Source organism: Tympanuchus pallidicinctus, unplaced genomic scaffold (genome assembly GCF_026119805.1).
Source record: "Tympanuchus pallidicinctus isolate F22 unplaced genomic scaffold, pur_lepc_1.0 scaffold22, whole genome shotgun sequence".
In the NCBI taxonomy this organism is placed as follows: domain Eukaryota; kingdom Metazoa; phylum Chordata; class Aves; order Galliformes; family Phasianidae; genus Tympanuchus; species Tympanuchus pallidicinctus.
In genome coordinates this window covers 35,240,296-35,267,921 of record NW_026294739.1, presented here as the reverse complement: position 1 = coordinate 35,267,921, position 27,626 = coordinate 35,240,296, and the positions used below count along the sequence as shown (strand labels likewise).

The 27,626-nt window shown below is 42.1% G+C and overlaps 2 protein-coding genes across 2 annotated transcripts; one reads left to right on the top strand and one right to left on the bottom strand.

The window, feature by feature from the left end:
• Nucleotides 1-435: 435 nt before the first annotated feature.
• Nucleotides 436-6,143, bottom strand: ORC6 (origin recognition complex subunit 6). Its single transcript, XM_052685623.1, has 7 exons — nucleotides 5,995-6,143; nucleotides 5,726-5,855; nucleotides 5,417-5,580; nucleotides 4,349-4,438; nucleotides 3,266-3,378; nucleotides 1,854-1,925; nucleotides 436-1,458 (listed from the first exon to the last, which is right to left on the bottom strand). Exons 1-7 carry the CDS (start codon nucleotides 6,057-6,059, stop codon nucleotides 1,286-1,288), a joined length of 807 nt encoding a protein of 268 aa, XP_052541583.1. The 5' UTR covers nucleotides 6,060-6,143; the 3' UTR covers nucleotides 436-1,285.
• VPS35 (VPS35 retromer complex component) lies at nucleotides 6,059-27,087 on the top strand. Its single transcript, XM_052685613.1, has 17 exons — nucleotides 6,059-6,327; nucleotides 11,379-11,477; nucleotides 12,965-13,061; nucleotides 13,876-13,999; nucleotides 15,343-15,525; nucleotides 15,951-16,164; nucleotides 16,802-16,885; nucleotides 17,349-17,458; nucleotides 19,589-19,685; nucleotides 19,770-19,918; nucleotides 20,435-20,642; nucleotides 21,153-21,308; nucleotides 21,938-22,060; nucleotides 22,589-22,768; nucleotides 23,893-24,132; nucleotides 24,832-24,975; nucleotides 26,183-27,087. Exons 1-17 carry the CDS (start codon nucleotides 6,325-6,327, stop codon nucleotides 26,360-26,362), a joined length of 2,391 nt encoding a protein of 796 aa, XP_052541573.1. The 5' UTR covers nucleotides 6,059-6,324; the 3' UTR covers nucleotides 26,363-27,087.
• Nucleotides 27,088-27,626: the final 539 nt, after the last annotated feature.

Sequence of the window (27,626 nt, the reverse complement as noted above, 5' to 3'; positions counted from 1 at the left end):
GAAATCTTTTCAGCTACTGCAGCCACGTAATTCTGCAATACAGTGAAAACCATCTCTGCAGTCTCATGGGATATTTCATAATGTCCTGCATAGTCTACAGAAAGCTAAAAACACCCTACACACAGTCTGCAAGACACTGGAACAGTGAGTATGGAAAAACAAAAAAAACCAGGTGGCCCCATAGGGTAATAGCTGAAGCTGGAATCAGTGTCACCCAGGTAAGCAAGGAACATGCTAAGCAGTGAGGTATTTGGCAGACCATCAAAATACTGTTGAGAAGCTCAGATGGGAATGCTGTTTCAAATCTAAGTGCTCAGACAGGAGTTATTTCCCTTCATGCAAATAGCTAAGGAGTTTCTGTTTGTTTTTTTTTTTTTTTTAATGATGATTTATAAAAGTTAACTTGTTCATACAACTCAGACAGAAGACAAGAAGTGGGCAGCAGAATTGGCTTGACTTTATTATAGTAACGCTAGTCATGGACTGCTAAAGGTTATGATTTTTCTTTCAAAAATAGTTACTTTAAGTCCTACTTTGAATAGGTGGGATGAAAGTATAGGATGACACAAGTTGCCTCTAAGACCTATGGGGTCAGGGCACTCTTCAGTTGAAGCTTATGCTCCTGAGATACAACAAAAAGGTCTGTGTCCCAGCTTCACTAGGTTCGAAATCCTTGTTCCCTGGATACCTTCCACAGATGGGTCCTCCTGTCTTATTTTGCCCCCCAGAAGTTTTACATACAACAAGTATGTGCATAAAAATGCACGTCTTAACGCAAAGCTTTTCCTTCCGATATCTTTATTGTTTCTTGGAACAGCTGGGCCCCATTACATACACAAGAGACTTCAGTCCTACACAGGCATAAAAACTATTGTCAGTTCAGTGAATAAGTGTTTGACAGTTTTAAAAATTACTCAGTCTTTAATTCATCTGTTGTTTTTGCTGTTTAACAAGGCACAGTTGGTCTCCTCCCACTCTTTTTCATTGTCTACTGCCAGCTAGAGGCACAAGGACACGTGACATAATTCATTCACATTGAACATCATACTAGAGTGTCACCTGCTGCTTGTACCAGGAAAAATGAAGCAGTCCTACCACCTAATGCTACATCTGCTCAAGTACCAGCCTGGCAAATAATTAAACATGCTTCTTCCAAAAATCACCTCAATTGTCATTTATTAAAAATAACTTTTAAAAACTAGCTAAAAAAATAAAATTAGCTGAATACCAGCCAGTCATCACTTATATGCTACAGGAATTGTTAAGAACAAAAGGACTGTTAACGTTATGAGCAAGCAGTAGTGATATTACAAGGTGGCACTATAGAAACAGTACCACTATTTGTCTCTTGTGCCTTAGCAGCATTTTCCAGGATTCTCCTTTTCCATTCTTCATAGTCTTGCTTTGTTTCAGTCTTTGGCTGTTTACATGGAATCTCATCATCATAATCTTCAGAACCTATGTTTGGAAAAAAAAAAAAAAAGGTAAGTACATGATGAGCCAGCACCAGCAATGTGTTGTTGGAAATAATCAGCCAGTGTACAGAGATCAGCCTATTCAAGTACAGAGACCATTACTGTACTATCTCAACTCTCTGGTTTCCTCATCTGCCCCCCTCCCAAGGCAGTCACCTTTTCACTTTTCTGGTTGAGTGTAAGAGTTAACTTTACTACAACTACTCAGTATAATAAACATTGTCCTTTTGCTGCGTTTAATTAGTCCTTCTATTATAGTAGATTGCAGAATGGTGTCAACCAATTTTTATTGCTTATTCTACAACTAAAATACTGCAAAGCAGCAACAAAACCCCAAACTACTCCGATAATCTTAGTTCACAGCTAAACACAACTTACTTTCTTTCTCATATTGCTCCAGGTCAGTCTGCTGGGTTTCAGATGTCTCTGCAGCTAATGGAGTATCATCTTCTAAAAAACAAACAAACAAAAAAGTTAAGTTACTTTACTTCTGAATGATGTGGGATGAGTAATGTGGGATGTTATTCTACATCCAATTGTTCACAGCAGTGATGCCTTCCCCCAGTGCCCTCCCTTTGTGATGTATTCTTCTTTCCAGGTTGCCTGCTGTGTTAGCATAGCTTCTTGTGCAGCCAGTTAGTGAATAGACTTAACTGATTGACCTGGCTGGAAAACAGCTTAGCAGGCAAGTGGTGTTTCCTCATCATAAAGATTCTCTGTTAAAGACTGATAGTCAAACTGTATATGCAAAGGTGCTAGCACCCTCCAAGGCTTGCGAGGATTGGCTGGCTGCTTTACCTAGTGCTGCTGCTGCATGTGTAACCATAATGATCAGCTTTGTTCATATCAAAAAACACCTTGCTGCCATTCTTGATTATTCACAGAGCATTCTCCCTTCTGTACCATTTCCACAACTGCTTTGTTTTACAGATACCCACAGCACGCTGTCAATTTATACCTAACCTGAAAAAGGAACTCCTGTCTGCCTTGAAGCTGCTTTTGTGGTGGGATAATTTCTCTGTTGGCAGCTCCATGCCTAGCAAGAGCAGCTTTTGGTTTGGATTCAGGCAGCACACTCTAGAAAACATTGCAGTGTGAAATATGAAGTGGAGGAGGAATACTGTCAGTGGGAGAGTGAGAATAAAAATCTGGGGAGGGAAAGAGGACATAAACAGGAAGGAACAAAGATACAAGGACAGAAAGGAACATATACTTCAATCTTTGCCCTATGCTAAAGAGTGGGGAGAGCTGGAAGTTCAGCAGCAGGTGAGAAAGACTCTTATGTCTGCCTGCTGTGTGTGGAGGCATGGTGTCAGGTAATAGTTGAATTACTACAAGGAGATCAAGGCTTAGCTGTGTGTTAATCCCTGTGAAGGAAAGGAAAACGCAGGAGCGTCAATTAAAGCAACAGAGGTAGTAAAAGGTTTATGCTAATTTCCGTATTATGTTGCTATATTAAACAGGATGAAGAAAGCAGGCAAGGATGAATCCAAAATGCTTTAGTGGTATGGGAGAAAGAGGGGATAACTTTCAGCAGCAGAAAATGTAAAGAACTGTGAGCATTAAGGAAGAGGATAGATATTGTGGGCCTTATCATGTTCTAAACTGTTGTGACCTTCCCAGAAGCAAGGACTGTGAGTGGGAACAGGACTGAGGGAAACGCTGGAATGGTGGGCAGGTTTGGCTGAAAGAAAATAGTTGAAGTGAAATCAACCAGCAGAAATGCATGGGGACACTGTGAGCCTAGACGTTGGGTAAGCTGTATTACAAAGATAAGGACAAAAACATACTGTTGAATTGCCGGCTTATCTTCTCCATCTGACTGCACAGGCGATCAAATATTGCTTTTTTCACTCCAGATACAGCCAACATCCTAGATTTGTCCACTTTCAGCTTCAAACACCTGTAACAGAAAATTAATTTATCTCTCAGCAAGTATTATCCAGCTGAGATGATATTTATTACTCTATCAACACTGCCTTTGGGAAGGAAGAGTCAAGATGGATCTGTAAGTGAAGCCCACAGTTAGCTCAAATTATGAGAGGAAATTCTATGAGGAAAAGGTACTTCATAGGTTTCAAGGGAAGCAAGGCAACTACTCTTGCGAAGAACTGAATGGGACTGCAGTCAAAACATTTGTCAAGAGCTATGAAACTACACAACACCTGAATTGTTGACTGTTAAAAGGCACAATATTGAGAGGGAAAACATGTACGCGCAAGCAAATTCTTGCCAATTGTTAAATGTGTCAGGCTCTCCTATCAGCCATCTCCTGAGATGATGCTGGTCTAAAGCTGAGACAAATCCATCCCCCAAATGTTAGAGCCTGAGGATGGGATGGTACAGGTGCTTATAGGTAAGCTGGCAGCAGCCATTCTTTCATCTTGAGCAATATCTCACCAAGAGACATGCAGAACTTCTTGCTTTATGTCCAACACCAATCTACACTGACAAGAGAAGAAAGTTCTGGTTAAATCTGAAAATATTACTACTGTTATATTGGCTTGGTGGACTTCTTCAGCTACTGTCAGGGATAACACATCCAAATGGAATTATCTGCTTCATCAATCACACACCAGGAAAGGCAGATTTCATTTCTTCTAGGACAAGTAATTCAAGATCCTCTTCTCTACGTCTGATGTAATACTTCTGTTCCCCCCTGAAAGCAAATGCAGTGTAGGCTGGAGATTTCCTTGTAAAAGGGTTCTTGTGCTAGAGATGTCTCCAGTTCCAGGAGTAGAGATGCAGAATGCAGTAGTAAAGAGCCTTCAGCCATGCTGAATCAATCAGTTGCTTACACTGCATGCACTATTTCTGTTGAATGTCTCACCAGGTATCTAAGCCTATGAAAGAACCCCTTACACTGTACTCACCTGCACGCAGTGAATAGTGCAGCTGCTATAAATAGTGGTTTTGAGAAATCAAGTTCCATTTGCTGTGCTTCAGGGAGGCTGGATTCATACCTGAAGAATAACAGAGTGATAGCTGTATAATGCATTTGCTTCAAATGAAACTTTTGAAATTAATTTGTCACATGGTACTCAGCAGTTAAATATTGGATATCTCAGTCCTTTGAAACCTAGTCAAGCACAAAAAGCTGCTACTGCTTTAGAAGAGATAGACTGGGGAATAGAAGGGAATGGGGATCACTTCCTCTTTTTGATTTAAAGGCATTTTAAGGTAGAGATCTGAATTGAGGTATGTCAGTATAATTTCATTTGTGCTACCCATTTATGCTTGCTTTTATCTTTAAAATTACATGAAGAGATCTTTAGATCTGTCCTATTACAAAGTGTAGAACTATAGATTTTTTGATCTATATTTAAACCTTCACCTGTACAATATATAGTGGATGACATACTGGATATTCAGCAATGTGAAGAATTTAACTTCTTATTGTTCACCTTTACCAGGCTGGTTAAGTACCACAGCGTTCACAGCCTTTGTTTCCCACCAGAATCCTCGGAAACCCCACCAACACTTAAACGTGCTCAGCAGCAGAACAGCACTGCAGAGCTTCTCCCCAACTGCTCTTGCTAAAGTAGATCTTACAGCCAGGTTTTAGTAAAACCTTTTGGATCCCCACTGAAGTGCTGTACCTCATGTTCTGACAGGTAATGTGCACTGTAAGAGACCTGCTTCTCCAGAATGGTTGTTTCTCCTGCCCGTTTCTTCTGAACTGTGCCATGAGCAGCAGCTAATTACAGTGCTGCAGGCAAAGACACAAAATCCTGTCTTTTTCAAACTGCTCTGAGCTGAAAAACTGGGACTTGGGCAGCGACTTACTGTGCTCCAGAGGCTCAGTCTTTCTAATGTGTTTTAAATAGGTAACGTGCTGTCAGTGCTAAGAACTCACCTCGTGGGCCTTCAGAAGCAGCCGCCCGCCCTCCTCCCCAGCCGGCTCCTCACCCTTGCGGGCACGGAGCCGTACAGCCGCTCACCTCTGCAGGATTTCCGAGGCCGCGCTCAGTGCCTCCGTGCAGCACAACTGCACCGCCAGCTCGCGCATCCCCAGCCGGGCGTTCACCCCCAGCAAACACTCCAAGGCCTTCACGGAGCTCTGGTACGCGGTCTTGTTCAAACCGGAGAGTTTAACAAAGGAGCTCTGTTCGAGATAAAGAAAGAACACGAGGATCGCCGAGGCTCCTCGCCGGCTCCGCACCCAGGGACGGCGGAGAAACTACGCGCCGCTTCCGACGGCGCTAGGGCGGAGATCCGTGCGGGGCGCGGGAGGTTTGGGGCCGGCTCACCTTGCCGGCGGGGTGCTTGGTGCAGCGGGCCGCCAGCTCCAGGCACATCACGGCCAGGCCGCTCGCGGTCACGTGCGCCATCAGCCCCGCGCACTTCACCTGGGACAGCCGCAGGTACTCCTCGGCTTTCCTGCAAAACACCGCGGTGACGCGGAGGTGGCGGCGGAGCCTCGTCCGTAGGTGACCGGGCTGCGTGCAGGGCCCGGTGCACGCAGGGCACGCTCCTCCCGCCACCCCTGCCGATGCTCTCGAGCCCCGCACCGCGCTACCTGACGACGCGCGGCTCGCCGATCCCCAGCCGTACCGCCAGCCGCTGTACCGCGCCGCGCTCCATCCGCCTCGCTCTCGATTCCCGCCCGCTGTGCCCGCGTCGCGCGGCTCCCGACCCGCCACCGGGCTCGCCGACCGACCGGTCCGTCCAGCCGTCAATCGTCCCCGCAGAGCCAATCGACCCGCAGAGAAACGCTTCCTCGGCGCCGGCCAATGGAAGGGCGGCGGCGCGGCGGAGGGGCGGGGCGGCGCGGGCGGCGCAGTCACATGACGGCACGCGGCGCTGCGGGGCGTTGCTGGTGGGGGCGGCTCGTGGCGGCGGCGCGACCATGGTGAGGGGCGGCGGGGTCGGCGCGTGGTGGTTGTAGGGCAGTGGGGGGGAGCGGGGAGAGCCCCGAGTCCTGCCGCCGCCGCCCCGAGGGCGGGAGTCGGCCTCTGAGAGAAGGCCCGGGGTCGGGCCGGGCCCGGGGGCTGCAGCTCGGGAGCACCGTCAGCGGTTGCGCGCGGCGGGGTCTGAGGGCTCTGGAGGCCGCGAGGCCGCTGCTCGGCGCGGGTGGGGCCGAGGCGAGGCGGGGCCGGGCCCTAAACGGCAGCGTGAGCCGCTGCGGCCGGGGTCTGGGGCAGGCCGCTCTGCAGCGGTTGTGAGTGCTTATGAAAGAACCTGGAGCGTGGAGTAGCGCTTACCGAGACGTGCTTCTGAATGCTCGGCGACAACAAAAGGACAGCTGTGCTTCCTGGCACAACCCGAGTTCACTGTATTTGCTGAGGCGATATCCTCAGCAGCGTGTGCTGTGGCATCTCTGCCTGTTGGTCCGTCCAGCTGCAGTGTGAGCGGTGCTGGCCGTGCCTGCGCAGCGAGGCGCGGACATACTCGGTGCCACAAATGAACTGAAGCAGAGCTGTGCAGTCCCAGGGCTGCTGGGGCAGATCTGTGTTCTGACGTCGTCTGTGTGTTGGGTTGGATTTAATGCTGCATCCTCCAGAAGTGTGTGTGTGTGGCCGTGAATCCTGTCATGAAGGGGAAATACTTGAATGGATAACAGGAAATGTGCAGTGTGTGCAGGTGATCTGCCTCCCGAGTCACTGCTACAGGTACCTCATGGTTCCCAGCTGGCACAGCTCCCTTGTGTTTGTCACTTCCGTGTCTGCTCTCTGTCCCCTTCTTCCGATGCCCTGTGGTGTCTGATGGAGGAAGAGAAGACCAGCGCCGTGCTGGCGTGGTCCCCTCTACCAGATCGAGCTCTGCTGCTGTTTCCAGTGGCCATGCTGAAAGCAAAATGTTTGAACCTTAAACTAGAGTGTTTCTTGCTGCTGTCAGTTATCTCATGACTAAACAGCACAGCCCCTTGATTCTTGTGGATTGCTTGTGCCTTCTTGTGGAAGTAAATGACATGTGAAAAAGGTGTTCTTTAGTTTATCATCAGGCTTCTCCGTTGTGAGACTTACAAGTTCTGGTGTTGCAGAGTAATGCTTCTAATATAAATGTAAAATGCCTGTGCTTTCTTTTAGTTACTGCCAAGCCGTGCTGTGATGCTCACAGCAATCTGCTGTGTGTGATCAGGCTTCATAGCTAGGCCGGCTTCAGTCCTAATCTTCTGCAGCAAACCTGTTGTCTACCTTGGTTAAATGCTCCTTTTGCATGGGCAGTGATAGGGTGATTGGTGTCCTCGTGAAATTTGAAGGAGGTAGAGAAACTTGGGTAAGTCACTTCTGTTGTGGTACCAAACATGGGATGTGAGCAAACAGGAGAAGTTGCATGGAATATGCTGGAAGCACATCTAAGTAATGATACTTAGGGTAGATAAAAAATACACCTTAGAACAGAAGCAAAATCTTCCACTTAGTTGTGTTACCCATACCCTACATCCAGTTTTAGGTGTGTGCATTATCAGAGTACAGACTGCTTGGTAGGTTCTGCAGGCTTACCTTGATTTCTTTTGTGGCTTAATGCTCTAAGTTCTGTGGAGTGCTGCAGTTTGCTAGACTTCAAAGCCATCTGCACCCTGACCTGGGGTTTTTGCCACCTCCAGAGTGCTGCTAAGCCTTAAATATGCAACAGACTGTGTATTGATGTCTTCTCGTGGAAACGAGTGTCAGAAATCAAGTAAATTATACACTGTAGGTTTAATGATAATGTTCTGTGTCAGCAGTAGCTGTTACTGTCAGAATGTACATGTCCAGAGCCATGTTTGCAGTATGAATTATCTTCCAGGTAACTGGTGTTACCATGTGATCAGCCAGGCAATATGCTTCTTCCAAGCTAGTTTGGGGTTTAAATTTTTTCTTCCCCAAGACAACTCAGCAGCATCAAACTGGCAGAAAGCACTGTGGGGTGTTAAGACTCAAGCATTTAATTCAGGCTGGCTGCATAGTTGCTGAGAATTGTTATCTTGTGCTTGTGCAGTAGCTTATATCTTACTGTGCTTGGTGCTGAGGAGGGAGGCTGTGTTGTGCCTTGATTACACAGCTCTGCTGCTTTTCTCAGGAGTCGATATATCTTCTACTTCGGGAGTTTAGATTGGAATAGGATTCCACAGAGCAGTTGTGTTTCTGATTAAATAACACTTGGATCTGATGTGTAGGTTCTTGCTATGGAGTGGAAGGTACAGAACATAAACAGCTTTATTCCCCATTGTATCTGGCACAGCAGCTGGTTCCCAGTTTGATAGGAGCCGTATCTTCTCAACCTCAGCCGTGTGTGTCTGGCACGCGGTAGTAACCAGCTCACATGCAGACGTACCCTGTGCTTCTGAAGCTTAGAGCAGTAGGTAGAAAAGGGTCAGCTGGTACTTTCTATGGAGATTTCAAAGTCAGAATATTTGGGAAGGAGCTGGAACTTGTTTGGTAGCGCTGCTGTTCAGATGTTCACCCCTTTCAGAGGCCATGCTGCTACAGGCTGTGCCCTTTGGGCTGCCTCTGTTATGTTTGTTGCAGTCAGGGAAGGTTTTTTTGCCACTTGTGCAGCTGTAGAACACCACGATTGCTTTTCTTTAAGTGCAGAAGTGCAGTACCTTCTACCTATCTTCATTTATTCCAAGTCCTATTGGAAAGACAAAATTACTCAAAGCCTTTGTAGAGTTTGTAGCTATGAATTGCCCCGGAGGTACAGCCACCTCACTGTGCTGCTCTGCCATATGCTTCAGTGCTGTGCAGAAGGCCCATGCTTTGTGATAAGTGCACTCACTCTGATTAGCAGAGCTAACTTGCTCTGTTGACAACACAGATTTGCTAATGGGTTATTGTTCATGGTTTAGCTGTTAGTGAGGTGCTGAGTTACAGCTGAAGAACTTCCACCCATAGCCTTCTGCTCCAAGCAGAACTGTCACCGAGGTTGGATCAGAGCAGCCTTGACTTCTCCCTGCTGGAAGAAGGGTGGAGATTCACCACCTGGTGAGATAGAACCAGGGCACAAACAACATTGTGTGGTATTGCCTTCTCTGTAGGGTAGTAGGGAAAACACACAGGAGAAGTTGTCTGTGTCTCTTGTGAGGGAGGTTGCAGTTACAGGATAGGAATCAAGGGTAGTGGTGAATGTGGGCGAAAGGAGGAAAACATGGTATGCCAAGGCTGCAGTGCCCTACAGCTACTAAATTGGTGTTAAATTTAACTTCTCTATTTTAATGAAAACCCAAATTAAAATCTTGCTCCTTAAAAGATGCTTATGGGAACTCCAAGCACAGAGCATTTGAGAGAAGTGAATCCTGGAGATACTGGTTTTAAGAACATCAAGATGGTGTTGTAGTGATGGCCTTTTAGACTCTTATCAAGATATTTGGTTACAGAGGGCAGGAGCCTTCTGAACACAGTGGAAGAGGAAAGGAACAAGAACCAAGAGTTGAGAAATTACTGAAGCTGTGGGCTCAGAGCACCAGCACAGGATTCTGTGTGCATAAATGGTATTTCTCAAGACCAGAGAAGGTGCAGTTGGGCCACAGTTCCAGTGCTTCTATCTGATGATAACTGAGGGGTGCCCTCTGAAACCAAACCCCCAGGCTGAGAGAGGCCAGGGGAGCTCTAATGAGATGCTGAGGGCTGGCCTAAGGGACAGCAGCGTGGTGGTGGTTCTTCTCTGGGTGTTAGGTATGGGGAGTGGTACTGAATGCAGTGTGTGAGCTGCTGGGGCACTGTGAGGAAGCTGGGTATGAGTTTAGGTTGATGTAGACTTGAATGTCATGTGTAATGTAAAAGAAGGAAGCTCCATTGACCTCATTGATCTGGCAGAGGAAAGGAAGCAGCTGCAGGAGGGAGAGCCTGTTCCAGCTGGGCGGGGGATGTGTAAGGCTGTAAGCAATGGGTCTAATCAATACAGAAAATGCAATATGACCCTTGGAAAGGCAGATGAATTTGTTTTGTATGGTGAAGGCATGGAGCGTTCTTATTTGAGGAGAAACAAAAGGAAGAGAGTTGCTGAGGAAGATAGGGGACATGAGGAAATGATGATTCTCATTGGGTTTCTGTTACTTTCTGCAAGTCATCTTTACCTTCCATGAAGAGGTAATTGTACTTTATCCTTTGCTTATCTGGAGCTAGGCCTCAGCAGAGCTGAGTGGCTTGGATACTAGTTAGCTGATAGCTTGTGACCTGTGTGTGCAGAATACGATCTGTATGGTTGTGGTCTGGGCTTCATGCCTTGCTTTGATCTTCTGGCAAGGAGTAATGATGCTTGCCATCAGGGTGATGATGTCCATGTGTTCTCATGAACCTTCTTCTTGCCAAATACTGATATTGTATTTTTGACCTGAAAATGCTGGTAAAGGAGGTAGAAGTTGACTGTTCTACCCTCTTGGCTCTGTGTTCTAGGAAATAACAATGCTGTCCATATTTATATATGGATAATATAGGCTGTCCATAACTCATCTTGTCCCTGCCCTCAAGTTCATAGACTCATAGAATGGCTGAGGCTGGAGAGGACCTTAAAGACCATCTAGTTCAAACCCCCTGCCATGGGCTGGTTGCCATCCACCAGGTTAGGCTGCCTGGGGCTGCATCCAGCCTGGCCTTGAGCCCCTCCAGGGGCAACCACAACCTTGTTGGGCAACATGTTCCTGCAACTCACCACCCTCTGAGTAAAGCATTTCTTCCTTACATTTAACTTAAGTCTCCTCTGTTTAAGTTTAAAGCGATTCCCCTTTGCACAATCACTATCAGGCCGTGCAGAAAGTTGCTCCCTTCAAGTACTGTAAGGCTGCAGTAGCGTTTTCCTGGAGAAAAGAAAGTTTTTGCAGAGTAAAGCTTTACCTCATAATTAATGAATATTTAGCTATTTGACAACTCTTAATGGTCGTGTTGCTGTGACGCTTGCACTGTATTCTAAACTATGGGAGAACAGTTTGCATCAAGTCATAGGTAGATTCATTAAAATTGTTGTTTGTTTTCCTTCCAGCCAACAACACAGCAATCTCCCCAGGATGAACAGGAAAAACTCCTGGATGAAGCCATTCAGGCTGTGAAGGTGCAGTCTTTCCAAATGAAGAGATGCTTGGTAAGAACGTAACTTAAAAATGCAGTGAAGCTTCCCATCTGCTAGGAGTAAAATAGTAAATCAATACTAATCTGTAGTGCATTGAGGGAACTTAACTCCTTGTGTCTTTGTGTTAGAGCCTTTGCAAGTGAATGAGGCAGCTACTAAATGAGTGAGGGAGTCTTCAGTGTTCCTTAAATAGCTGTGGTTTGTTGTTGTTGTTTTTTTTTTTTTCACCCAGTATTTGACAAGATAAATTATAAAGGTGCACCTTCATTAGTTGGTGCTTCCATTTGAATCAGCTTAAACTGAGGGTGAGCCTGCTGGCTGTTACCAGTTCACTGCTCAAATGCACTCTATGTGCAGCTACACGATGAGAAATTGTTCTTGTCAGTGTTCAGTTGCTTTGTAACTGGCGTCTTTTCACGAGCTGCGAACTGTGAGGCTAATGTGTTATCTGCTGCTAAGGAGAACTTTTATAGGACTAATTGTAGACTGATGCATCAGTTCTCCTCTAACTGGAGAACAACACTGACTGGGGTTTCTGCTGGGATATTCAGCTTGAAACTGTAGTCAGTGCAGACCATAGTATAATCACGTGAACGTTTCTTGGCTTTGAGAAGCTTTAGCTTTATCTAGAGAATTATTTAGAGAAGCTGTTTAAAGCTGCAGTGGCAGAACTTAAATATTCCCGTATATTTTTATTTTCATCTGGCTGAGATAGTTATCTTTGTGGTCAGATGAGAGTAGCAAGGAAGTCAATGCCTCTTCCAGTTTTCTGCTGCATGGAATATTTTTGAAGTCTTGAAAGCAGTTGCCTCTGAACTTTCCACTTTTATTTGTGACTGAGTAACCATATGCTAAGTGTACAATCCTAGCCATTCCATCCACTGCCCTCCCAAACTTAATGCTGTTTTTAATGATGTGTTCAGGAAGTACATATAGATGGTAGATTGGAAGTTTTTCGTGTCCTGTGGTGTTAGGCAGTCATATGCATTGTAAGCACATGCTGTATGTGACTCTTGCTTTCAGTAAGCTGTTATTGTTGGGTGAGGAGGGGAAAGGAGAAATCAAACAGTGGCTCCCACTGGCATTATGTGTGTTCTGAGTGCTGGAGGTTTCTTCATAAGATCTGAGAAAACAGGAGATGGGATGACTTAGGAGTAGTCCTGGTTTGCTTGCTGAATAGAACTTGAGTGATGGATGTGGATTTCTGAACAGGAAAAAATATTTTTTGATAATATAATACTTTATTGCTATAGCTATATCTTCTGCTTTCTAGCTGCCTTCAGCTTAGTTTGGAGGGAGTATGTAATATAGGCTAGATACTAATTTATTTGAATTAGAACTCTCACTTTCCTGATGTTTAGGTACTTAATGCTTGCACATTGGTTTGTTTTTGTTTTGTTTTTTTTTTTAGAAACCTATGCTTTAAGTTTTTTTTGTTTGTTTAAGTACTCTGGTTTCCTGGAGTTATTTGTGATAGACTGTTGTTTTACCTCCTGAAGGACAAAAACAAGCTCATGGATGCTTTGAAACACGCGTCCAACAAGCTTGGTGAGCTGCGGACTTCTATGTTGTCTCCTAAGAGCTATTATGAGCTCTGTATCCTTTGAAGGTTAAAGGAACAAGTGGTTGCTGAATTTGGAATGAAATGTTCACCTGCTCTTTTTGTTGTTTGTGGTTGTTCAGTTGCCATCTCTTTTCTCACATTTTTGTTAGCACTTCTCTACTAATTATCTGGATGTATAATAAGAGAAAATCCAGGTGTTTGCTCACTGTTTGAAGTTATTTTCCCTTTGGTGTGAAGAAGGTCTTTAATGTCTTTTGTATCTTTCATTGTGAGTCTTCGGGAGTCTAGGTCTATAAGAACAGTACCTCTATAAAAAGTTGTGCTTACTGTATGCTGCCCAAAAATATCTATAAAACCAACTTACTTTGCCTTTTTGTTTTCACAGAATCTAGCCCTAAGTCAAGTGCTGTAATCTATGCACTTGTCTGTCGTCTTGTACCTGAATGACAGGAGGCTTTTCATGAAGTTTGAGAATTGAATGTGAATATATTTGAAATTGCTTTCTTTGTGCCTGCTGTTGAGGAAGTTGTTCTTCTGTACCACGTTGTATGCCTTTCTTAGTCTAGATATTCTGTTCCATCACATTCACTTGTTAGCTGTTTTAACTGCTTGTATTTCTTGCTCTTTTCTAATATGCTAAGAATGGAAATTGAAGTTTAGGTTTATTTGGTACTCTTAATGCCAGTAGTGATGAATTTTTCTGAAGTGCTACCTAGTTAGGCTTGACTTGTTTAAAACCTAGGATTGTATTTGAACAGCATCTTTCCTCTTTGGTGTGATTGAACAAATTTCTCTCTAGGTCTGTTGTAGATGCTTTGAACTAAAATCCTTAACTAAGAGAACAAGACATGGCAATTTCTGATGAGCTACACTACTTGGAAGTCTACCTGACAGATGAATTTGCCAAAGGAAGGAAAGTGGCAGACCTTTATGAGCTAGTACAGTATGCTGGAAATATTATTCCAAGACTGTAAGTGTATATGTGTTTGGCGTTTTCTTAAATAAAAATGTCAGATAATGGTCAATATCTGAATTCTGATTATGGGCTGTATTCTTGCTTGACAGCAAGACTTGCTTGTAAATGTTACAGCTGCATATCTTAAGAGTGGATTCCTATGAGATTTAGGCCAAGAGTGCAACTTCAGAATGTAGATTGTTCCTGCCAAGATCTTATTTTTGCACATGACTGAGATGGAAACACTTTTTAGTAAAGCAGACTTGGAGTAAAGAGCTGGTCAGCACAAAACTAACCAAGTTGTCCATTCTGCTCAGTGAGATTAACAGCACATCTAGCATTTTTTTTTTCCCAGTGCTACCTGTTAAGTAACTTGTAGCTGAGGATCTAGGTCTTTGAGCTACACACAGAATAGGTACTTCATAAGCATCTGTCTCCTAGTGGTGAGTAACCAGAGCTTAGTCTTTCTAAATGTAATTTTTAAGTAAATGTGCTAGAGGTAATACTGAAGGGCTTATCTTCAAATGTGTCGCTGTAGGGCTAGAGTGGACCTTTGAGATATAAAGACTTCAGAAGTTTCTGTGCTAAGTAAAATTTTATTTTTGGCCTTCACAGTGGTGCCAGGAAGGGTCTCTGGGGTACCAGGCTCGTGCTGATTGGGTGATTTGGAGTAATGCCACTATGTCTTCACCTCATCATAATCATTTGATTTTTATTCTTACCTACTTGATGTAGGCTATGTTTCTCTCTGATGAACCCTTCTGGTGTTCTCATGAGTTAGCAAAGCTTGCAGAGTTGAGGCTTCTGAGCCAAATATTTGCATGTTCTGAGGATTGTAAGGGTATTTGGTTTTTTTTTGTTTGTTTGTTTGTTTTTTTATACTTTTAAGCTGTTCCTTGTATGCTTTGCTTAATACAGAGATAGGAAGGACTGAGTGCAGGTGTGAGCATTTCTGAGGAGTGTAACACCTTTTATGCTAAACTACAGTGTGAAAGAGGTTTAATGCTTCACCATTATACATACCTTATCTTTGTGCCAGAGTTACTTTCCAGTCCTGAAGGGTGTTGTAAGTATAGACAAGCAGTAATTCACTCTGTGCGTGCTGAGCATGTATGCATTCCTTGTACAAAAAATTGTAATGAGGTAAATCAGCTTTTCAGACTTACTGTGTTCTGTAGCAGAGGAGAGCAGGAGTTGAAAGCTGGCAAAATATCTGAAGTTATGGCACCCCAGTACCTGGATGTCATCTAACTGCTTTCTGCACTTTGGTAATGCTGTCAGGATTGAAGTGGGCTGTTGCCTTTAAGGTATTTTAGTGTTATTTGACAATTTGTTGCCCTGTTCTGTGCCTTCTGCAGGTATCTCCTAATAACAGTAGGTGTTGTATATGTCAAGTCATTTCCACAGTCCAGGAAAGATATTTTGAAAGACCTGGTGGAGATGTGCCGTGGAGTACAGCATCCTCTTAGAGGCCTCTTTCTTCGCAACTATCTCCTGCAGTGTACCAGGAACATCTTACCAGATGAAGGCGAGCAAGCAGAGTAAGACAGCACATAACTTCAAACACAAGTGTTTTTAAACAGAACGTAATTACATATGTGACATGACTTTTTCGGGTTTGAAAGAGGTGGATATCATCTATGGTTTGGGTTGGAAGGAACCTTTAAGGTCATCTAGTTCCAACCATCCTGCTATAGGCTGGGACACCTCCCTGTAGACCAGGCTGTGCAAAGCCCCATCCAGCTTGGGCTTGAATGCTTCTAGAGAAGGAGCATAAGTTAAAAATTCTTGTCAAAACTGAATTCTGTTAATTTGAGAAGGGAATTCTTAATGTTTCTTTATTTAAGTGAGAATGTGAACTGTTCTTATGAACCTAGACATCCCACCACATGCTTCCCCAACCTTTTATCTTAAAACCTGGGTAGACGGAAAGCTTTTCATATTCCTAACCTGTTCTCAATTGCAGTGAAGAAACCACTGGAGACATCAGTGATTCTATGGACTTTGTGCTGCTGAACTTTGCTGAGATGAACAAACTTTGGGTGCGAATGCAACACCAGGGCCACAGTAGGGACAGAGAAAAGAGAGAGCGGGAAAGGCAGGAACTGAGAATTCTGGTAGGAACCAACCTTGTTCGCCTCAGTCAGCTGGAAGGTGTTAATGTGGAACGATACAAGCAGGTAGGATGACTGTCCACACTTTCCAACCTCTGCTGTTTCTTCCCCATGTCAAACCAGTTTGGGCTTCCAGATAAGCAGGTTGGGAAAAGTTACAGCTGTGCTAAAAGCTTGGTAGTCATGGCACTTCTAGAACCACTTTTCACTTGAAACTTGGAAAGCTAGTGAAACTGTGTGATGTGTTGAGAAGCTAACCTTACTCATGGATTTTTCCTATAAACTTTTTCAGTAGGGTTGGAATGAAGTTTCGACTTCATTTTACTGATTCCCATAATAATAATAGGTGGGTTTAAGAGAGATGTGCATATAGAGCATTCTGTAGTAGACTTCACAACTTCTTCTAAGTTACGCCTTCCAAAGCATTTGGGAAGAATTGTTTGTTTTGTGAAAGGATAGCCAGCAAAACTTAATATTTTTGCCTAAAAAAGACTTGCATGTTTTGAATTAGTACTATGTGCCAAAGGGGCATCTGACTGGGAGCAGAAAACTTTTTCTCTGAACACTTAGACTTTCTGATAAAGTCTTTACATAAAGAAAAGCCAAGAAGTGTTAGAAATACTGCTGTACTTGGATTAAATGCATCTATGAGTATGAACTTCAGGACTGTAAAAACACTACAGGGCTGTTCTTCTTATTACAGATTGTTCTGCCTGGAATATTGGAGCAGGTTGTAAACTGTAGAGATGCTTTAGCTCAGGAGTACCTCATGGAGTGTATCATACAGGTGAGCTACTTAAATTCAATTACGTTATTAGTTTTGAACATGGGGATAATTATTTCTGTGCTTTTAGTCAGATTCAGAGTATTTTTACTTCCTTATGAACTGGGAAATTTCTTCAGTGGTACTCTTTCTCGTTGGCTTGATGCATACTAATTTTCACCAGGTGGACAGAGTGGAGTGGTATCCATTTTGTGCTGCTTCTGTTGCAGAAGCTGGTAAGCTATCTGAGCACCCATGCTTGCAGTAAGAATTGTGATAGGTAGCCAGGCCTTCAAGTTACCAATTTGTCTTTCATCTTTTGCTTTACATATTTGCTAAGACAAGATCAGTTTGGGAAACTCTAGAACAGTCATAGGACTGTGTTTAATGTGTGGTATTTGCTTTTCAATAACTATTTTGTTTTACTGCTGTGTGATAGTGGGCAAAGTCAGTTAATAACTTGATGATTACTGGTCTAAAATTTCAGGTTTTCCCAGATGAATTTCATCTCCAAACCTTGAACCCATTTCTCAGAGCTTGTGCTGAGCTGCACCAAAATGTTAATGTGAAAAATATAATAATTGCTTTAATTGACAGGTAAGTGATTGGGGTGTGTGGAAATTGGCTCAAAATGAAGTGTGTATTGCGCACGCAGATGATAACTCTTAGCAGTTGAAAGCTTTCAATTTTTCATATTTTATTCATTTTTAACTTTACTGTATTTTTATCACCTGCAATTAAGACTGTGAAGAATATTATTCATGTAGCTTCTGTTCTCTGGGCTCTGCTTTAGCGGCTTCTAATGTGTCCTACTTTCAAGGACAGATTAAAACTTCAAAAGCAGATGAAGCCAGGAAACAAGTTATTGACCAGCTTTGTGTTTTTGAACTAGAGTGGCAGCAGTATTCTGGTTTGACAACCTCTTCAGAAAAGAGCTGGTAGGAAGCAGAACTACTTTATTGATTCTTATTTTGGGGAAATACTGCTTTTAACTGCTTGCACTGAATTAAAATACTAAGGGAGGAATCTCAACTGAAGTTTTTATTTGTATACTGAATGGAACCAACACCGATGACAGCGAGTACCTGTACTTTCTTACTGCAGAAAGATGCACTTAGGATAAGATCATTAACCTTGAAGCCTCAAAAAAACCTTCTTGCTTTTGCACACCGATGTACACCTTTCTATAACTGGTCCATTCATACCACTGTAGGAAGTTCAGTTACTGTAGGGACCTCTTGCTAGATTTACATAATCATGTAGCAATGTAATTCTTGCATAGAGGCTTTCATTTTGTACCTTCTGCTGTCACATTTATTTGCAGGACTTGAACAACTTTGGTATTGCCGCCACAGTAAGTCTTCTGTTCTTACTCTTACAGATACTCAGTAGTAAGGAAATTGAGTGGCAGTGGACCTGCTGTGCTTCTAGGCATATCAGTACTGTGTTGGCTGCTGTTAGTGTCTTCTGGAGCCCTCTCATTCAGAGATAGGATAGAAGAGAGGTGGTGTGATTATCTTCTTTTGTAATTGGTCAGTTTTTTGTTTAGGACTGATGTTACTCTGAAGGGTAGCAGTGTTATCAGTTATTTGAGTCAATGCATGTGATGAAAATCTTTTGTTTTGCTGTTGTTTGGAACAATTATGCAGTTCAGAACTGTGCAGTTATGGTTTAGATATGTTCAATGCAGGGTTTGCTGGTTGCATTTCTCATCTTGATTTCTGGCATGAGGTAGTTGAAACTGGGCATGAACAAAACAGAGCTCATGCAGCTTTAGCCTCTATTCCCGTGAGGCTTTCCTGTTTAAGGAGTCTTTCTGAAAAGACTTGTTGCTTTGAGGTCTTCCTTGAGCCATTCACAACTTTTAATTATGCTGCCATCTGCCTGCAGCATGATGGTATTTGGAAGCCTGTCAGCCTCACACTTTGAGTTGTTCAAAGAAGCTGTTTTGTCCCTTTGAGAAAAGGCAGTAATTTTCCTTGTCTTTAGAAAACCTTCTTGTTCCCAACCCGTCAAAATGTGAATAGTTTAATATTTTCCCTGGTGGTGAGATTTTATTGGTGCTTAAGCCTGTTCTTGCGTATCTTTATTTCAGAGCAGAAGTTTGTGAAGAATTAAGTTTTTAAACTCTGTGAGAAATAATCCTAGAAACTTTAAATAGGTGATTTTTCCTAAATATTTTGTAGATCTTTCTGTAACTCAGGAAAGAGCAATCTCTTAACTTCGCTTTTATGGAGGAAAAAAAGTCATCTACTCCACTTCAAATTTACTTTGAACTTTGCTCTTCACAGGCAGTGGACATCCCAAACATGTTGATCTATAATTCTTTTGGAAACAAGGAGTAGTTGAGTTGTGGTTCAGTTCTTCTTCCTCCCTCCTCTGGAGACCTTTTAGCTGAAAATGCTATTGGATGTTCAACACCGCTGCGGAACCTCTGCTGTTCCATCAGGCTGCTCTGTAACTTTTTCTCTGCTGGAAGGAACAATCAACTTCTAGGTGAAGAGCACAGATTCGAACCTACATTGTTCTTTCTTCATCTTGCTGTCTATCAGCACTCTTTTCTAGGACAGATATTTACTAGCCTCGGTGGTTGATTGTGGCCTCTGACTCAGATGAATTTCCTTTTTGCTTTTAATAAAGCTTGCAAAAAGAAAAAAGCTTACTTTTTTCTTCTAGTATCTTACTCTGACCAGTGTCTTTTTTGTTTTCTGTTGTTGTTGTTACCAGGTTAGCTTTATTTGCGCATCGTGAAGATGGACCTGGTATCCCAGCAGATATCAAACTGTTTGACATCTTTTCACAGCAGGTTGCTACTGTTATACAGGTATGCTGGGAATTCTTGCGTGCAGTCTGTTCTTTTTGCAAAGTTATGTGGTTTTGATCAACTCAGTGCTGTCTTAAATTTCAGTCTCGTCAAGACATGCCCTCAGAGGATGTGGTATCCTTGCAAGTTTCTCTCATTAACTTAGCTATGAAGTGCTACCCAGACCGTGTTGACTATGTTGATAAGGTGTTGGAGACAACTGTAGAAATATTCAATAAACTTAATCTGGAACAGTAAGTAAATATTACGTTCTCTCTGGAATAGTAGCTGCCCTCAAATCTCCTACATTGTATTTTTTAAGATGAAGAGGCATGGTTTAGATTCTACATCTTGGTGCAAGAGCCAAGCTGTGGAAGTTCATGATAAGCTACAATGGGGGAAAGCCTGACTCACCAGGATTTACTCGTCTGTGCATAAATCTCCCCATGTAGCTGTACAGATGCACAGTGTTTATGCTAAGCTTTGCGTAGTCATTATCTGTTCTTTCCCTTACAGCCCTCTGGAGTTTTCCTTTGGCTGAATTAGCAGCCATAGTCTGTTCCTGCTGTCAGTGGCTTTAAAATTTGTAATTCCTGCTGTATATCTCAAAGAGCAAGATACTGTTCTTGAGCCTTTATCTTTCTGATCTTCTTTGCTGTGGGTTGCTTAGTTGTTATGGTCTATGTCAGAGTTGGTATTGGGGCAGACTTAAGTCTGCCTATGTATGTAAGCTAGTAATTAATTGTGGTCTCACATGTATTTTCTTTTAGTATTGCAACAAGTAGTGCTGTTTCAAAGGAGCTGACCAGACTTCTGAAAATCCCTGTTGATACTTACAACAATATCCTGACAGTTTTGAGACTAAAACATTTCCACCCCCTGTTTGAGTACTTTGATTACGAGTCCAGGAAGAGCATGAGTTGTTATGTGCTTAGCAACGTGTTGGATTATAACACAGAAATTGTGTCCCAAGAACAGGTATGATAAAAGCTTACTTTCTTGCAAATTCTGGATATCTTAGCTACTGTTTGAAGACTTGAAAACATTCTAAGGGATCTCACATAGGTTATGCTTAGATTCTGTTCTTGTCTTCCCCGTTTTATTAGCCCAGGTTTTATCTGGCTTGATTATTTTTCTGCCTGAGTTCTCAGATATCTTGTCTCTATGTATCTTGTTTACCTCATCCTAGAAACTACTTGTTAAGCTTTAACAAAGATCTTGATTTTTCCCCCTTGAAGTTTGGCCTTTTACCTGAAGAAGGTTTGAATAGTATTTCTAGAATCTGAATTTTGTCAGTACAATTATTCTGTCCCTCTATGCAGAGAGGGACTCTTCAGCGTGTAAGGCAAGTAAGTCTTAAAGCATCAACAGTTAACGTGTTCTTAGTCCTTTGTCAGGACTATGAATGGCTGTAAAGACACTTCCAGTTTCTATCAACGTATGTTCATAGACTACTCAAATTTAAACAGCTTATGTTGCCTTTAACAGGTTGATGCTATCATGAATTTGGTATCCACGCTGATCCAGGATCAGCCAGATCAACCTGCTGAAGACCCTGACCCCGAGGACTTTGCTGATGAGCAGAGTCTTGTTGGAAGATTTATTCATCTTCTGCGTTCAGATGACCCTGACCAACAGTATAAGGTATGGCATTAGTGCTTCTGAGTGTGTTTGTGTTCTGTGAAGTGTCAGTTTTTGCATTATTTACTATAAAAGATTGATTGGAGCTTGAAGCTGCTCTGGCGCTGCCAACTTAATACACAGCATCACGCAAAAGTGTAGAAAGCTGCTTACCTAGAAGTAGTGTGTAAGGTGCAATTCGACTAGCCTTCTAACTGCTTCATATAACCATCTATCTCAAAAGCATTGAGTGAAATTTGGTTGACTTGTTTTGTTAAACTTAACTGCTTTATAGTTTTTACAGGCTATTATAGCAAAGGATGGTCATTTTTTTTTCTGCAGTCTGTGTTATTCTGAGAATAGAAAGTATCTGATGCAGGTTCTAAATGTGAGCCCAGGCAACTTCTGTCTCTCTACTCAATCCAGAATGTATCTGTAGTTAATACAGTATGAGCATTGCCTACTGCTTGTTAAGCAGTTACAGGAAAAAGTTTTGTCACTCAGTACACGAAAAACCTACAGATACTGCACAAATGTAATTCATGTGAAGCAGTTCGTATGTCTTCCTGCTCCACGGAGTGCAGATTGTTGTAGATGCAGATGACGTGATTTTTTTAAAGAATTCTCTAAGCTTCCACTGCTTCTGTTTTTAGATCTTAAACACTGCTCGAAAACACTTTGGTGCAGGTGGGAACCAACGTATTCGTTTTACGCTGCCACCATTGGTTTTTGCAGCATACCAGCTTGCTTTTCGCTACAAGGAAAACTCCAAAGTGGTGAGTTGGTCTCTGGATGTCTTCTGTGTACTTGTTTCTTTTTGCTTGCTTCTTTAGAGGAGCAGGGAGCATTTTGTCTGGCTGCAGCTAATAGTGTGCAAAAGCTTGACTTTTTTTTTTCCCCTCAAGGCAGACTGCACAGTCGTCTACTGATTGCACTCTTTTAACTACTGCTCAAGTTACACTAAAACAACTCTTCTTCAATTTTTATCTCTTAAATGCTTTCTAATTGAAAGTAATAGTGTAAACATGCATTTCCCCTTACTGTGGGGTTGTAGAGTGAAGAAAAAATGTTGTTTGTTAAAAGCACTCTTGAAATTGGATGTCTTGAAATTCTCTTGCAATTGTTTTGTTAAGACCTGCTGAGATCCACGCAGTTCTGTGAGGCCCACATATACCAACCCATTTCAGTAATTGTCTGACATCCAGAAGGGAACAGATTGGAGTGCTTAACACAGTTTGCTACAGTTCATATTCTTTTCTCTTCCTGCTATCTTGTTCAGTCTTTAACTTGTTTTACTTCTCTAGGATGACAAGTGGGAGAAGAAGTGCCAGAAAATCTTCTCATTTGCTCATCAGACCATCAGTGCTTTGATCAAAGCAGAGCTGGCAGAGCTGCCTCTTCGTCTCTTTCTACAAGGGGCGCTGGCTGCAGGGGAGATTGGCTTTGAGAATCATGAAACTGTGGCCTATGAATTCATGTCCCAGGTAAGTGTCCAGCTGTCCTTTGCTGTCACTGTCCTGTGCTACCTTAAATTTGATTTGGATCAGTTTTCTGAACGTTGAAAATCTAGCATGATTAAAACATCAAATATTGCAGCAGATACTACTAGGTAGAAACTCCTTAACTTCGTTCTTGCTTCCCAGAGTTCTGTGTAATTGAGCTCCATTGATAATATTTCGAGTACACAGTCTGACAACACGCGTTACGTTGCAGTGCTGCCACATCCTCATGCGGTTGGTTTGCAGGAGGAGTGTGGCTTTCTCAATGTAAAATGCTTTTTCATTGTTTTTAAGACCATTTTCCAGCTCCTGTAGCTCGTATTGTACTGATCTTAGGTACTCTTGGAAGTCCTGTAAAATTTGTGGCGTTCACAGCTGACACGCTGGTCCTTATTGATAACCATCTTTTTGTTGAAAGTCATTAAATTATTTCCAAGTCTGCTTCACCTGTGACTTAAGCTTTTCTCCCACTTGCCCACATTAGATGAAGACTATGAAGACTTACTAAAGGCCTTGTTCTAATCTTTCCTCTCATACTGTGACTAATGCATGTTCTTAAACTGAGTCACTGATACCCCCCCCTCCTACCCCCCCCCCCCCCCCCCCCGTCTTTACTCACTGTGGATCAGTTGCTATTCTGACACAGCTCAGTCCTGATGGTCCTTATGTGCCTTACCTTAGAAATAGTTTGAGATTTCTTTAGTGGTACATTCTTTTTCTGAAGGCTCTTTGTCCACACAGCAGCAGTGTAAACATTTTCCTGACTCACAGTCAGGAAACTTGACTGGTCAGTAACCTACCACTTAAGCTTTTGCTGTGCTGTTTTGCATTTCAAAGAATCTTTGTTAATGAATATTTCTGTTACTGAAGTTTCTTATTTGAACAGATGCCTGAAATAAGGAGAAACTCTATCTCTGTTTTTAGAGAACCATACATGTTTTCTATGACTATTTCAATGACTTTGTTGCAGGACACGCTTCTAGTCTGTGGTTTTGACTAGATGGTGACAGTCTTTATGAAGTGTCCAATTGTGTTTTTGTTATTGCAAGTGTAATTCTTTTTATATTGTTCTGAAGCAATAATTAAGATTTGCCTTCTTCTCTGACTAGGCTTTCTCTCTGTATGAAGATGAAATCAGTGATTCAAAGGCACAGCTGGCTGCAATCACATTGATAATTGGGACGTTTGAGAGGATGAAGTGCTTCAGTGAGGAGAACCATGAGCCACTGAGGACTCAGTGTGCGTTGGCAGCCTCTAAGCTCCTTAAGAAACCAGACCAGTGCCGGGCTGTGAGTACTTGTGCTCATCTGTTCTGGTCTGGCCGAAACACTGACAAGAATGGAGAGGAGGTAAGAATTAAGGGACACAGTGCAGCATATCCTACCTCAGTGATGTAGCTGTGTCTTCCTTCAGAATGCACTAGCTTCTAAAGTGAACACAGTGTGATCAGGCTTGGCTGGACTGTGTTCCAATATATGAAGCTTCTAAATCTTACAGTGTGCATAAATAGAGGATTAAAAAAAACCTCAAGCTTAAAAGTGGAAGTACCATGCAAAATTTTGTGATTGTCAGCTAGTTTAAGGCTGGCTCAGAGTAATCTCCTGCATTTTGCACATCTCTGTAGTTGTTTGCATATGAATCAATGAACTCTGAAGGTACAAATTGTTGAATTCAAACGTAAGAAGAGGTGCTTTTCCCACATGAGCAACAGCACTTAAGAACATTTGTTTGAAATTTGTTTCACAAGCTACATGTTAGTGTACGTATTGTAGTGTAGGTAGTGTACAGATTTAGTTAGATACTTGAAGGCTTTCAGCAAGTGCTTGTTATTGCATGATTTACGGAAAGCTTATCCAAACTGTTAAAATCGAGAAAGGTACAGTTTTAATGGGAGATTGTTCTGCAGTTTGTGTCATTCTCTACAGTTGTTTTTGTAATGTACCCCTGTGAAATGCTATCTATGTGTTGAGGGAAGAGATGTTGGTTCTCCCTATTCTATTTCTTATATTATTTTATTCTATTTCTTGTAACTTTATTTTTCCTTGTAGCTTCATGGAGGAAAGAGAGTGATGGAGTGCCTGAAGAAGGCTTTAAAAATAGCAAATCAGTGCATGGACCCTTCTCTGCAAGTCCAACTTTTCATAGAAATTCTCAATAGATACATCTATTTTTACGAAAAGGAAAATGAGGCAGTGAGTAAAAATGCATTATTCATTAAATCTGTTTTCTAATACCTGTACTCATTTATACCCTGGATCATGTCTGCTTAGTGTGCTAAACAGTAATACTAAGTGGTCAGTTTTTGGTATGCTAATAAAATACAATGCTCTCCATGTTGTAGAGATAACTTCTTTCATAGGAAAGAAAATCACTTGTAATCTAGTTCTGAATTTAAATTGCGAGACTTGGATACATCTACTTTTATTAGGTCAAAACTGACTATGATTTAAGATCTTGCTGTATTTTCATTTAACTTCAGAGGTATTTAACTTAATGTGCACTAAGGGAAATAAAATTCTTAGAGCTATTCAAGGTCACTGCTTAGAGTGCTGCCAAAGGTTGGTGTAGACTTTAATCTCACTAGTGTGATGTCTTGCATGCCAGCCTAAGTTTCACCTGACATCTGAGATAACAGTTGCAGCATACTCATTGTTTAGTTAGCATGTAGCTGGTAAACTTCTGAAGTTCCTATGTCACCACTTAGTGAAGAACTGATGTTAATAACTTATCATGTAATTCTGAGAGAACATCCAAGGAGATTTTAGGGATATGATAACTTCCAGCAGCAGAACCAATTTCCAGCTACTACAGTAGTGTTGGAGCTGTTGGATCTGTGGATTGAAGCAAAACACTGTATTTCAAGGCACTGAGCACATCTGTAAGAATGTGATAGTGGCAGTCTGCAGTGCATTTTGTGCTTTGGTGTTCTGTGTAATGCTGGATTTGTTGCCATAGACAGCTGTACTTTCCCAAGATGTGACTTGGTTGCTAGGAATAACTTAATCTGATGCTACCATCCTGACTTCTACAGGAGACAGGTTGTCTAGACAGTCTGGTTGTGTGCTTTATTTGTGTAAAGTTATTAACATTTGTAATGAATAAAGTGAAGAGAAATGCTGTGTTAAGTTACAAATCTATAGGTTTCTTCACTTGAGAGGTTGTTCATATTTGCTGGAGTTGGGGGAAGCTTTCACAAAATTCTGAAACCTGAAGTATTGTGCCTGCTAGGAGGAGCAAGAGAAGGTGCAGAATCCAGCAGTTTGTCTGCATGTTATCAATAATAACTGTAAGAACTGTCCAAATACCAAGGGAAGTCTGTCTGTAGTCTGTTAAAACTAATATTTATGTGTTACACAGAGGTCTTGTCAATTATTTTGTTGCTCATATCTTCTCCTGCAGGTGACAATTCAAGTTTTGAATCAACTCATACAGAAGATAAGAGAAGATCTTCCAAACCTCGAATCTACTGAAGAAACAGAACAAATTAACAAACACTTTCACAACACACTGGAGCACTTGCGTCTGAGGAGGGAATCACCAGAATCTGAGGGGCCAATTTATGAAGGTCTTGTTCTTTAAAGGAGATACGCACTGTACTTATTTCTTTTCATTTACATACCATATGGTTTGTTTTGTTTTTTTTTTTAAAGATAGTTTCATAGATTGTGCCTTTCAGAAATGTCAAGTTAACATTCATGTGCTCAGTCTGGCACTTCAAACACTTGTGTTAAGTACTCTAACGAATTTGAAAGGTTGGACCAGCAACTACAGGTTTCTTCAGTTAGCATGGCTGAATCTTTCTTTGGAATCTATGTGACATGGTAGGGCTCTTCTGTTTTTGACTTCTTGTCTGTTTGCTGTTGCTTCTGTGGCACTAGAGTTCTAAACTGGCAGTGACTGTCATCTGAAACTGTGATCCTTGCAGAGCATCAGACCTTTGGGATTATTGTATGTCAGGTTCTGCTTGTGCTTTTCTTTTAATGCAAGTTAAGACTAAGTGTAATGTTTTTCCCTAAAAACTAGAATATATTAATGCATGTTTGGAGAGTTTTAAAATACCATGTTCAAAAACAGAAGCTATATTTTGCATATTAAGGCTCTGTGACATTCAGCGAGAGCCAGTACCGTGCACAGGGAGTATTTATCAAGATAATTTTGTTCCAAATAGTATAAAAATAGAGAAATTGCAATCTATATAGATATGTATAACCTTCATTACTGTAAATTTAGGGGAAAATGCATTACACCAGTTTATTCCGTATCATGATTTTTGCACCAGTGAAACAATAAAATTGCTATTAACACCTGTTGTTTTGTCTGTTCAGAGCCCACTGTTGAACCTAGTACTACCTTCTGATAAAAGCAAAGGGACTTCTGCTTTGAAGGGACAAAAAACAAAGGCATGGTTAACCTGAACCAACTAAGGAGGGTGCTAGCTGTCCTGCTGCAGAAAACTGTCATCCAAAATCAATTTCTGCTGAAAGGTGCCTGTTCACACTTCAGAGTGCTTTTCTGACTTGAATGGTGGAGAAGCCTGCCAGATTCTGGGTCTGTGCTAAAGAGATATGTGGCAATTAAATCATGAAGCTGTAGAAATGTGAGTGGTAGAGCAATTCCCAATGATATGTGAAGACTGATCTAGTTGTAGATTTAATACCATTTCCTAAAAACTTTGTTGAAATCTTGTTTCTTTACCTGAACTGACTGCAGTGTTCTAAAGCTACCGACTGAACTTCCTCACTCCTTGAGTCGGTCACTGCTATTAAAATGGCATAGGCTATATTGGATGAGGTAGTCAAACTTTGCTGGGTTGTTCAATAATTTAGTGTCACTGCTTGTTTTT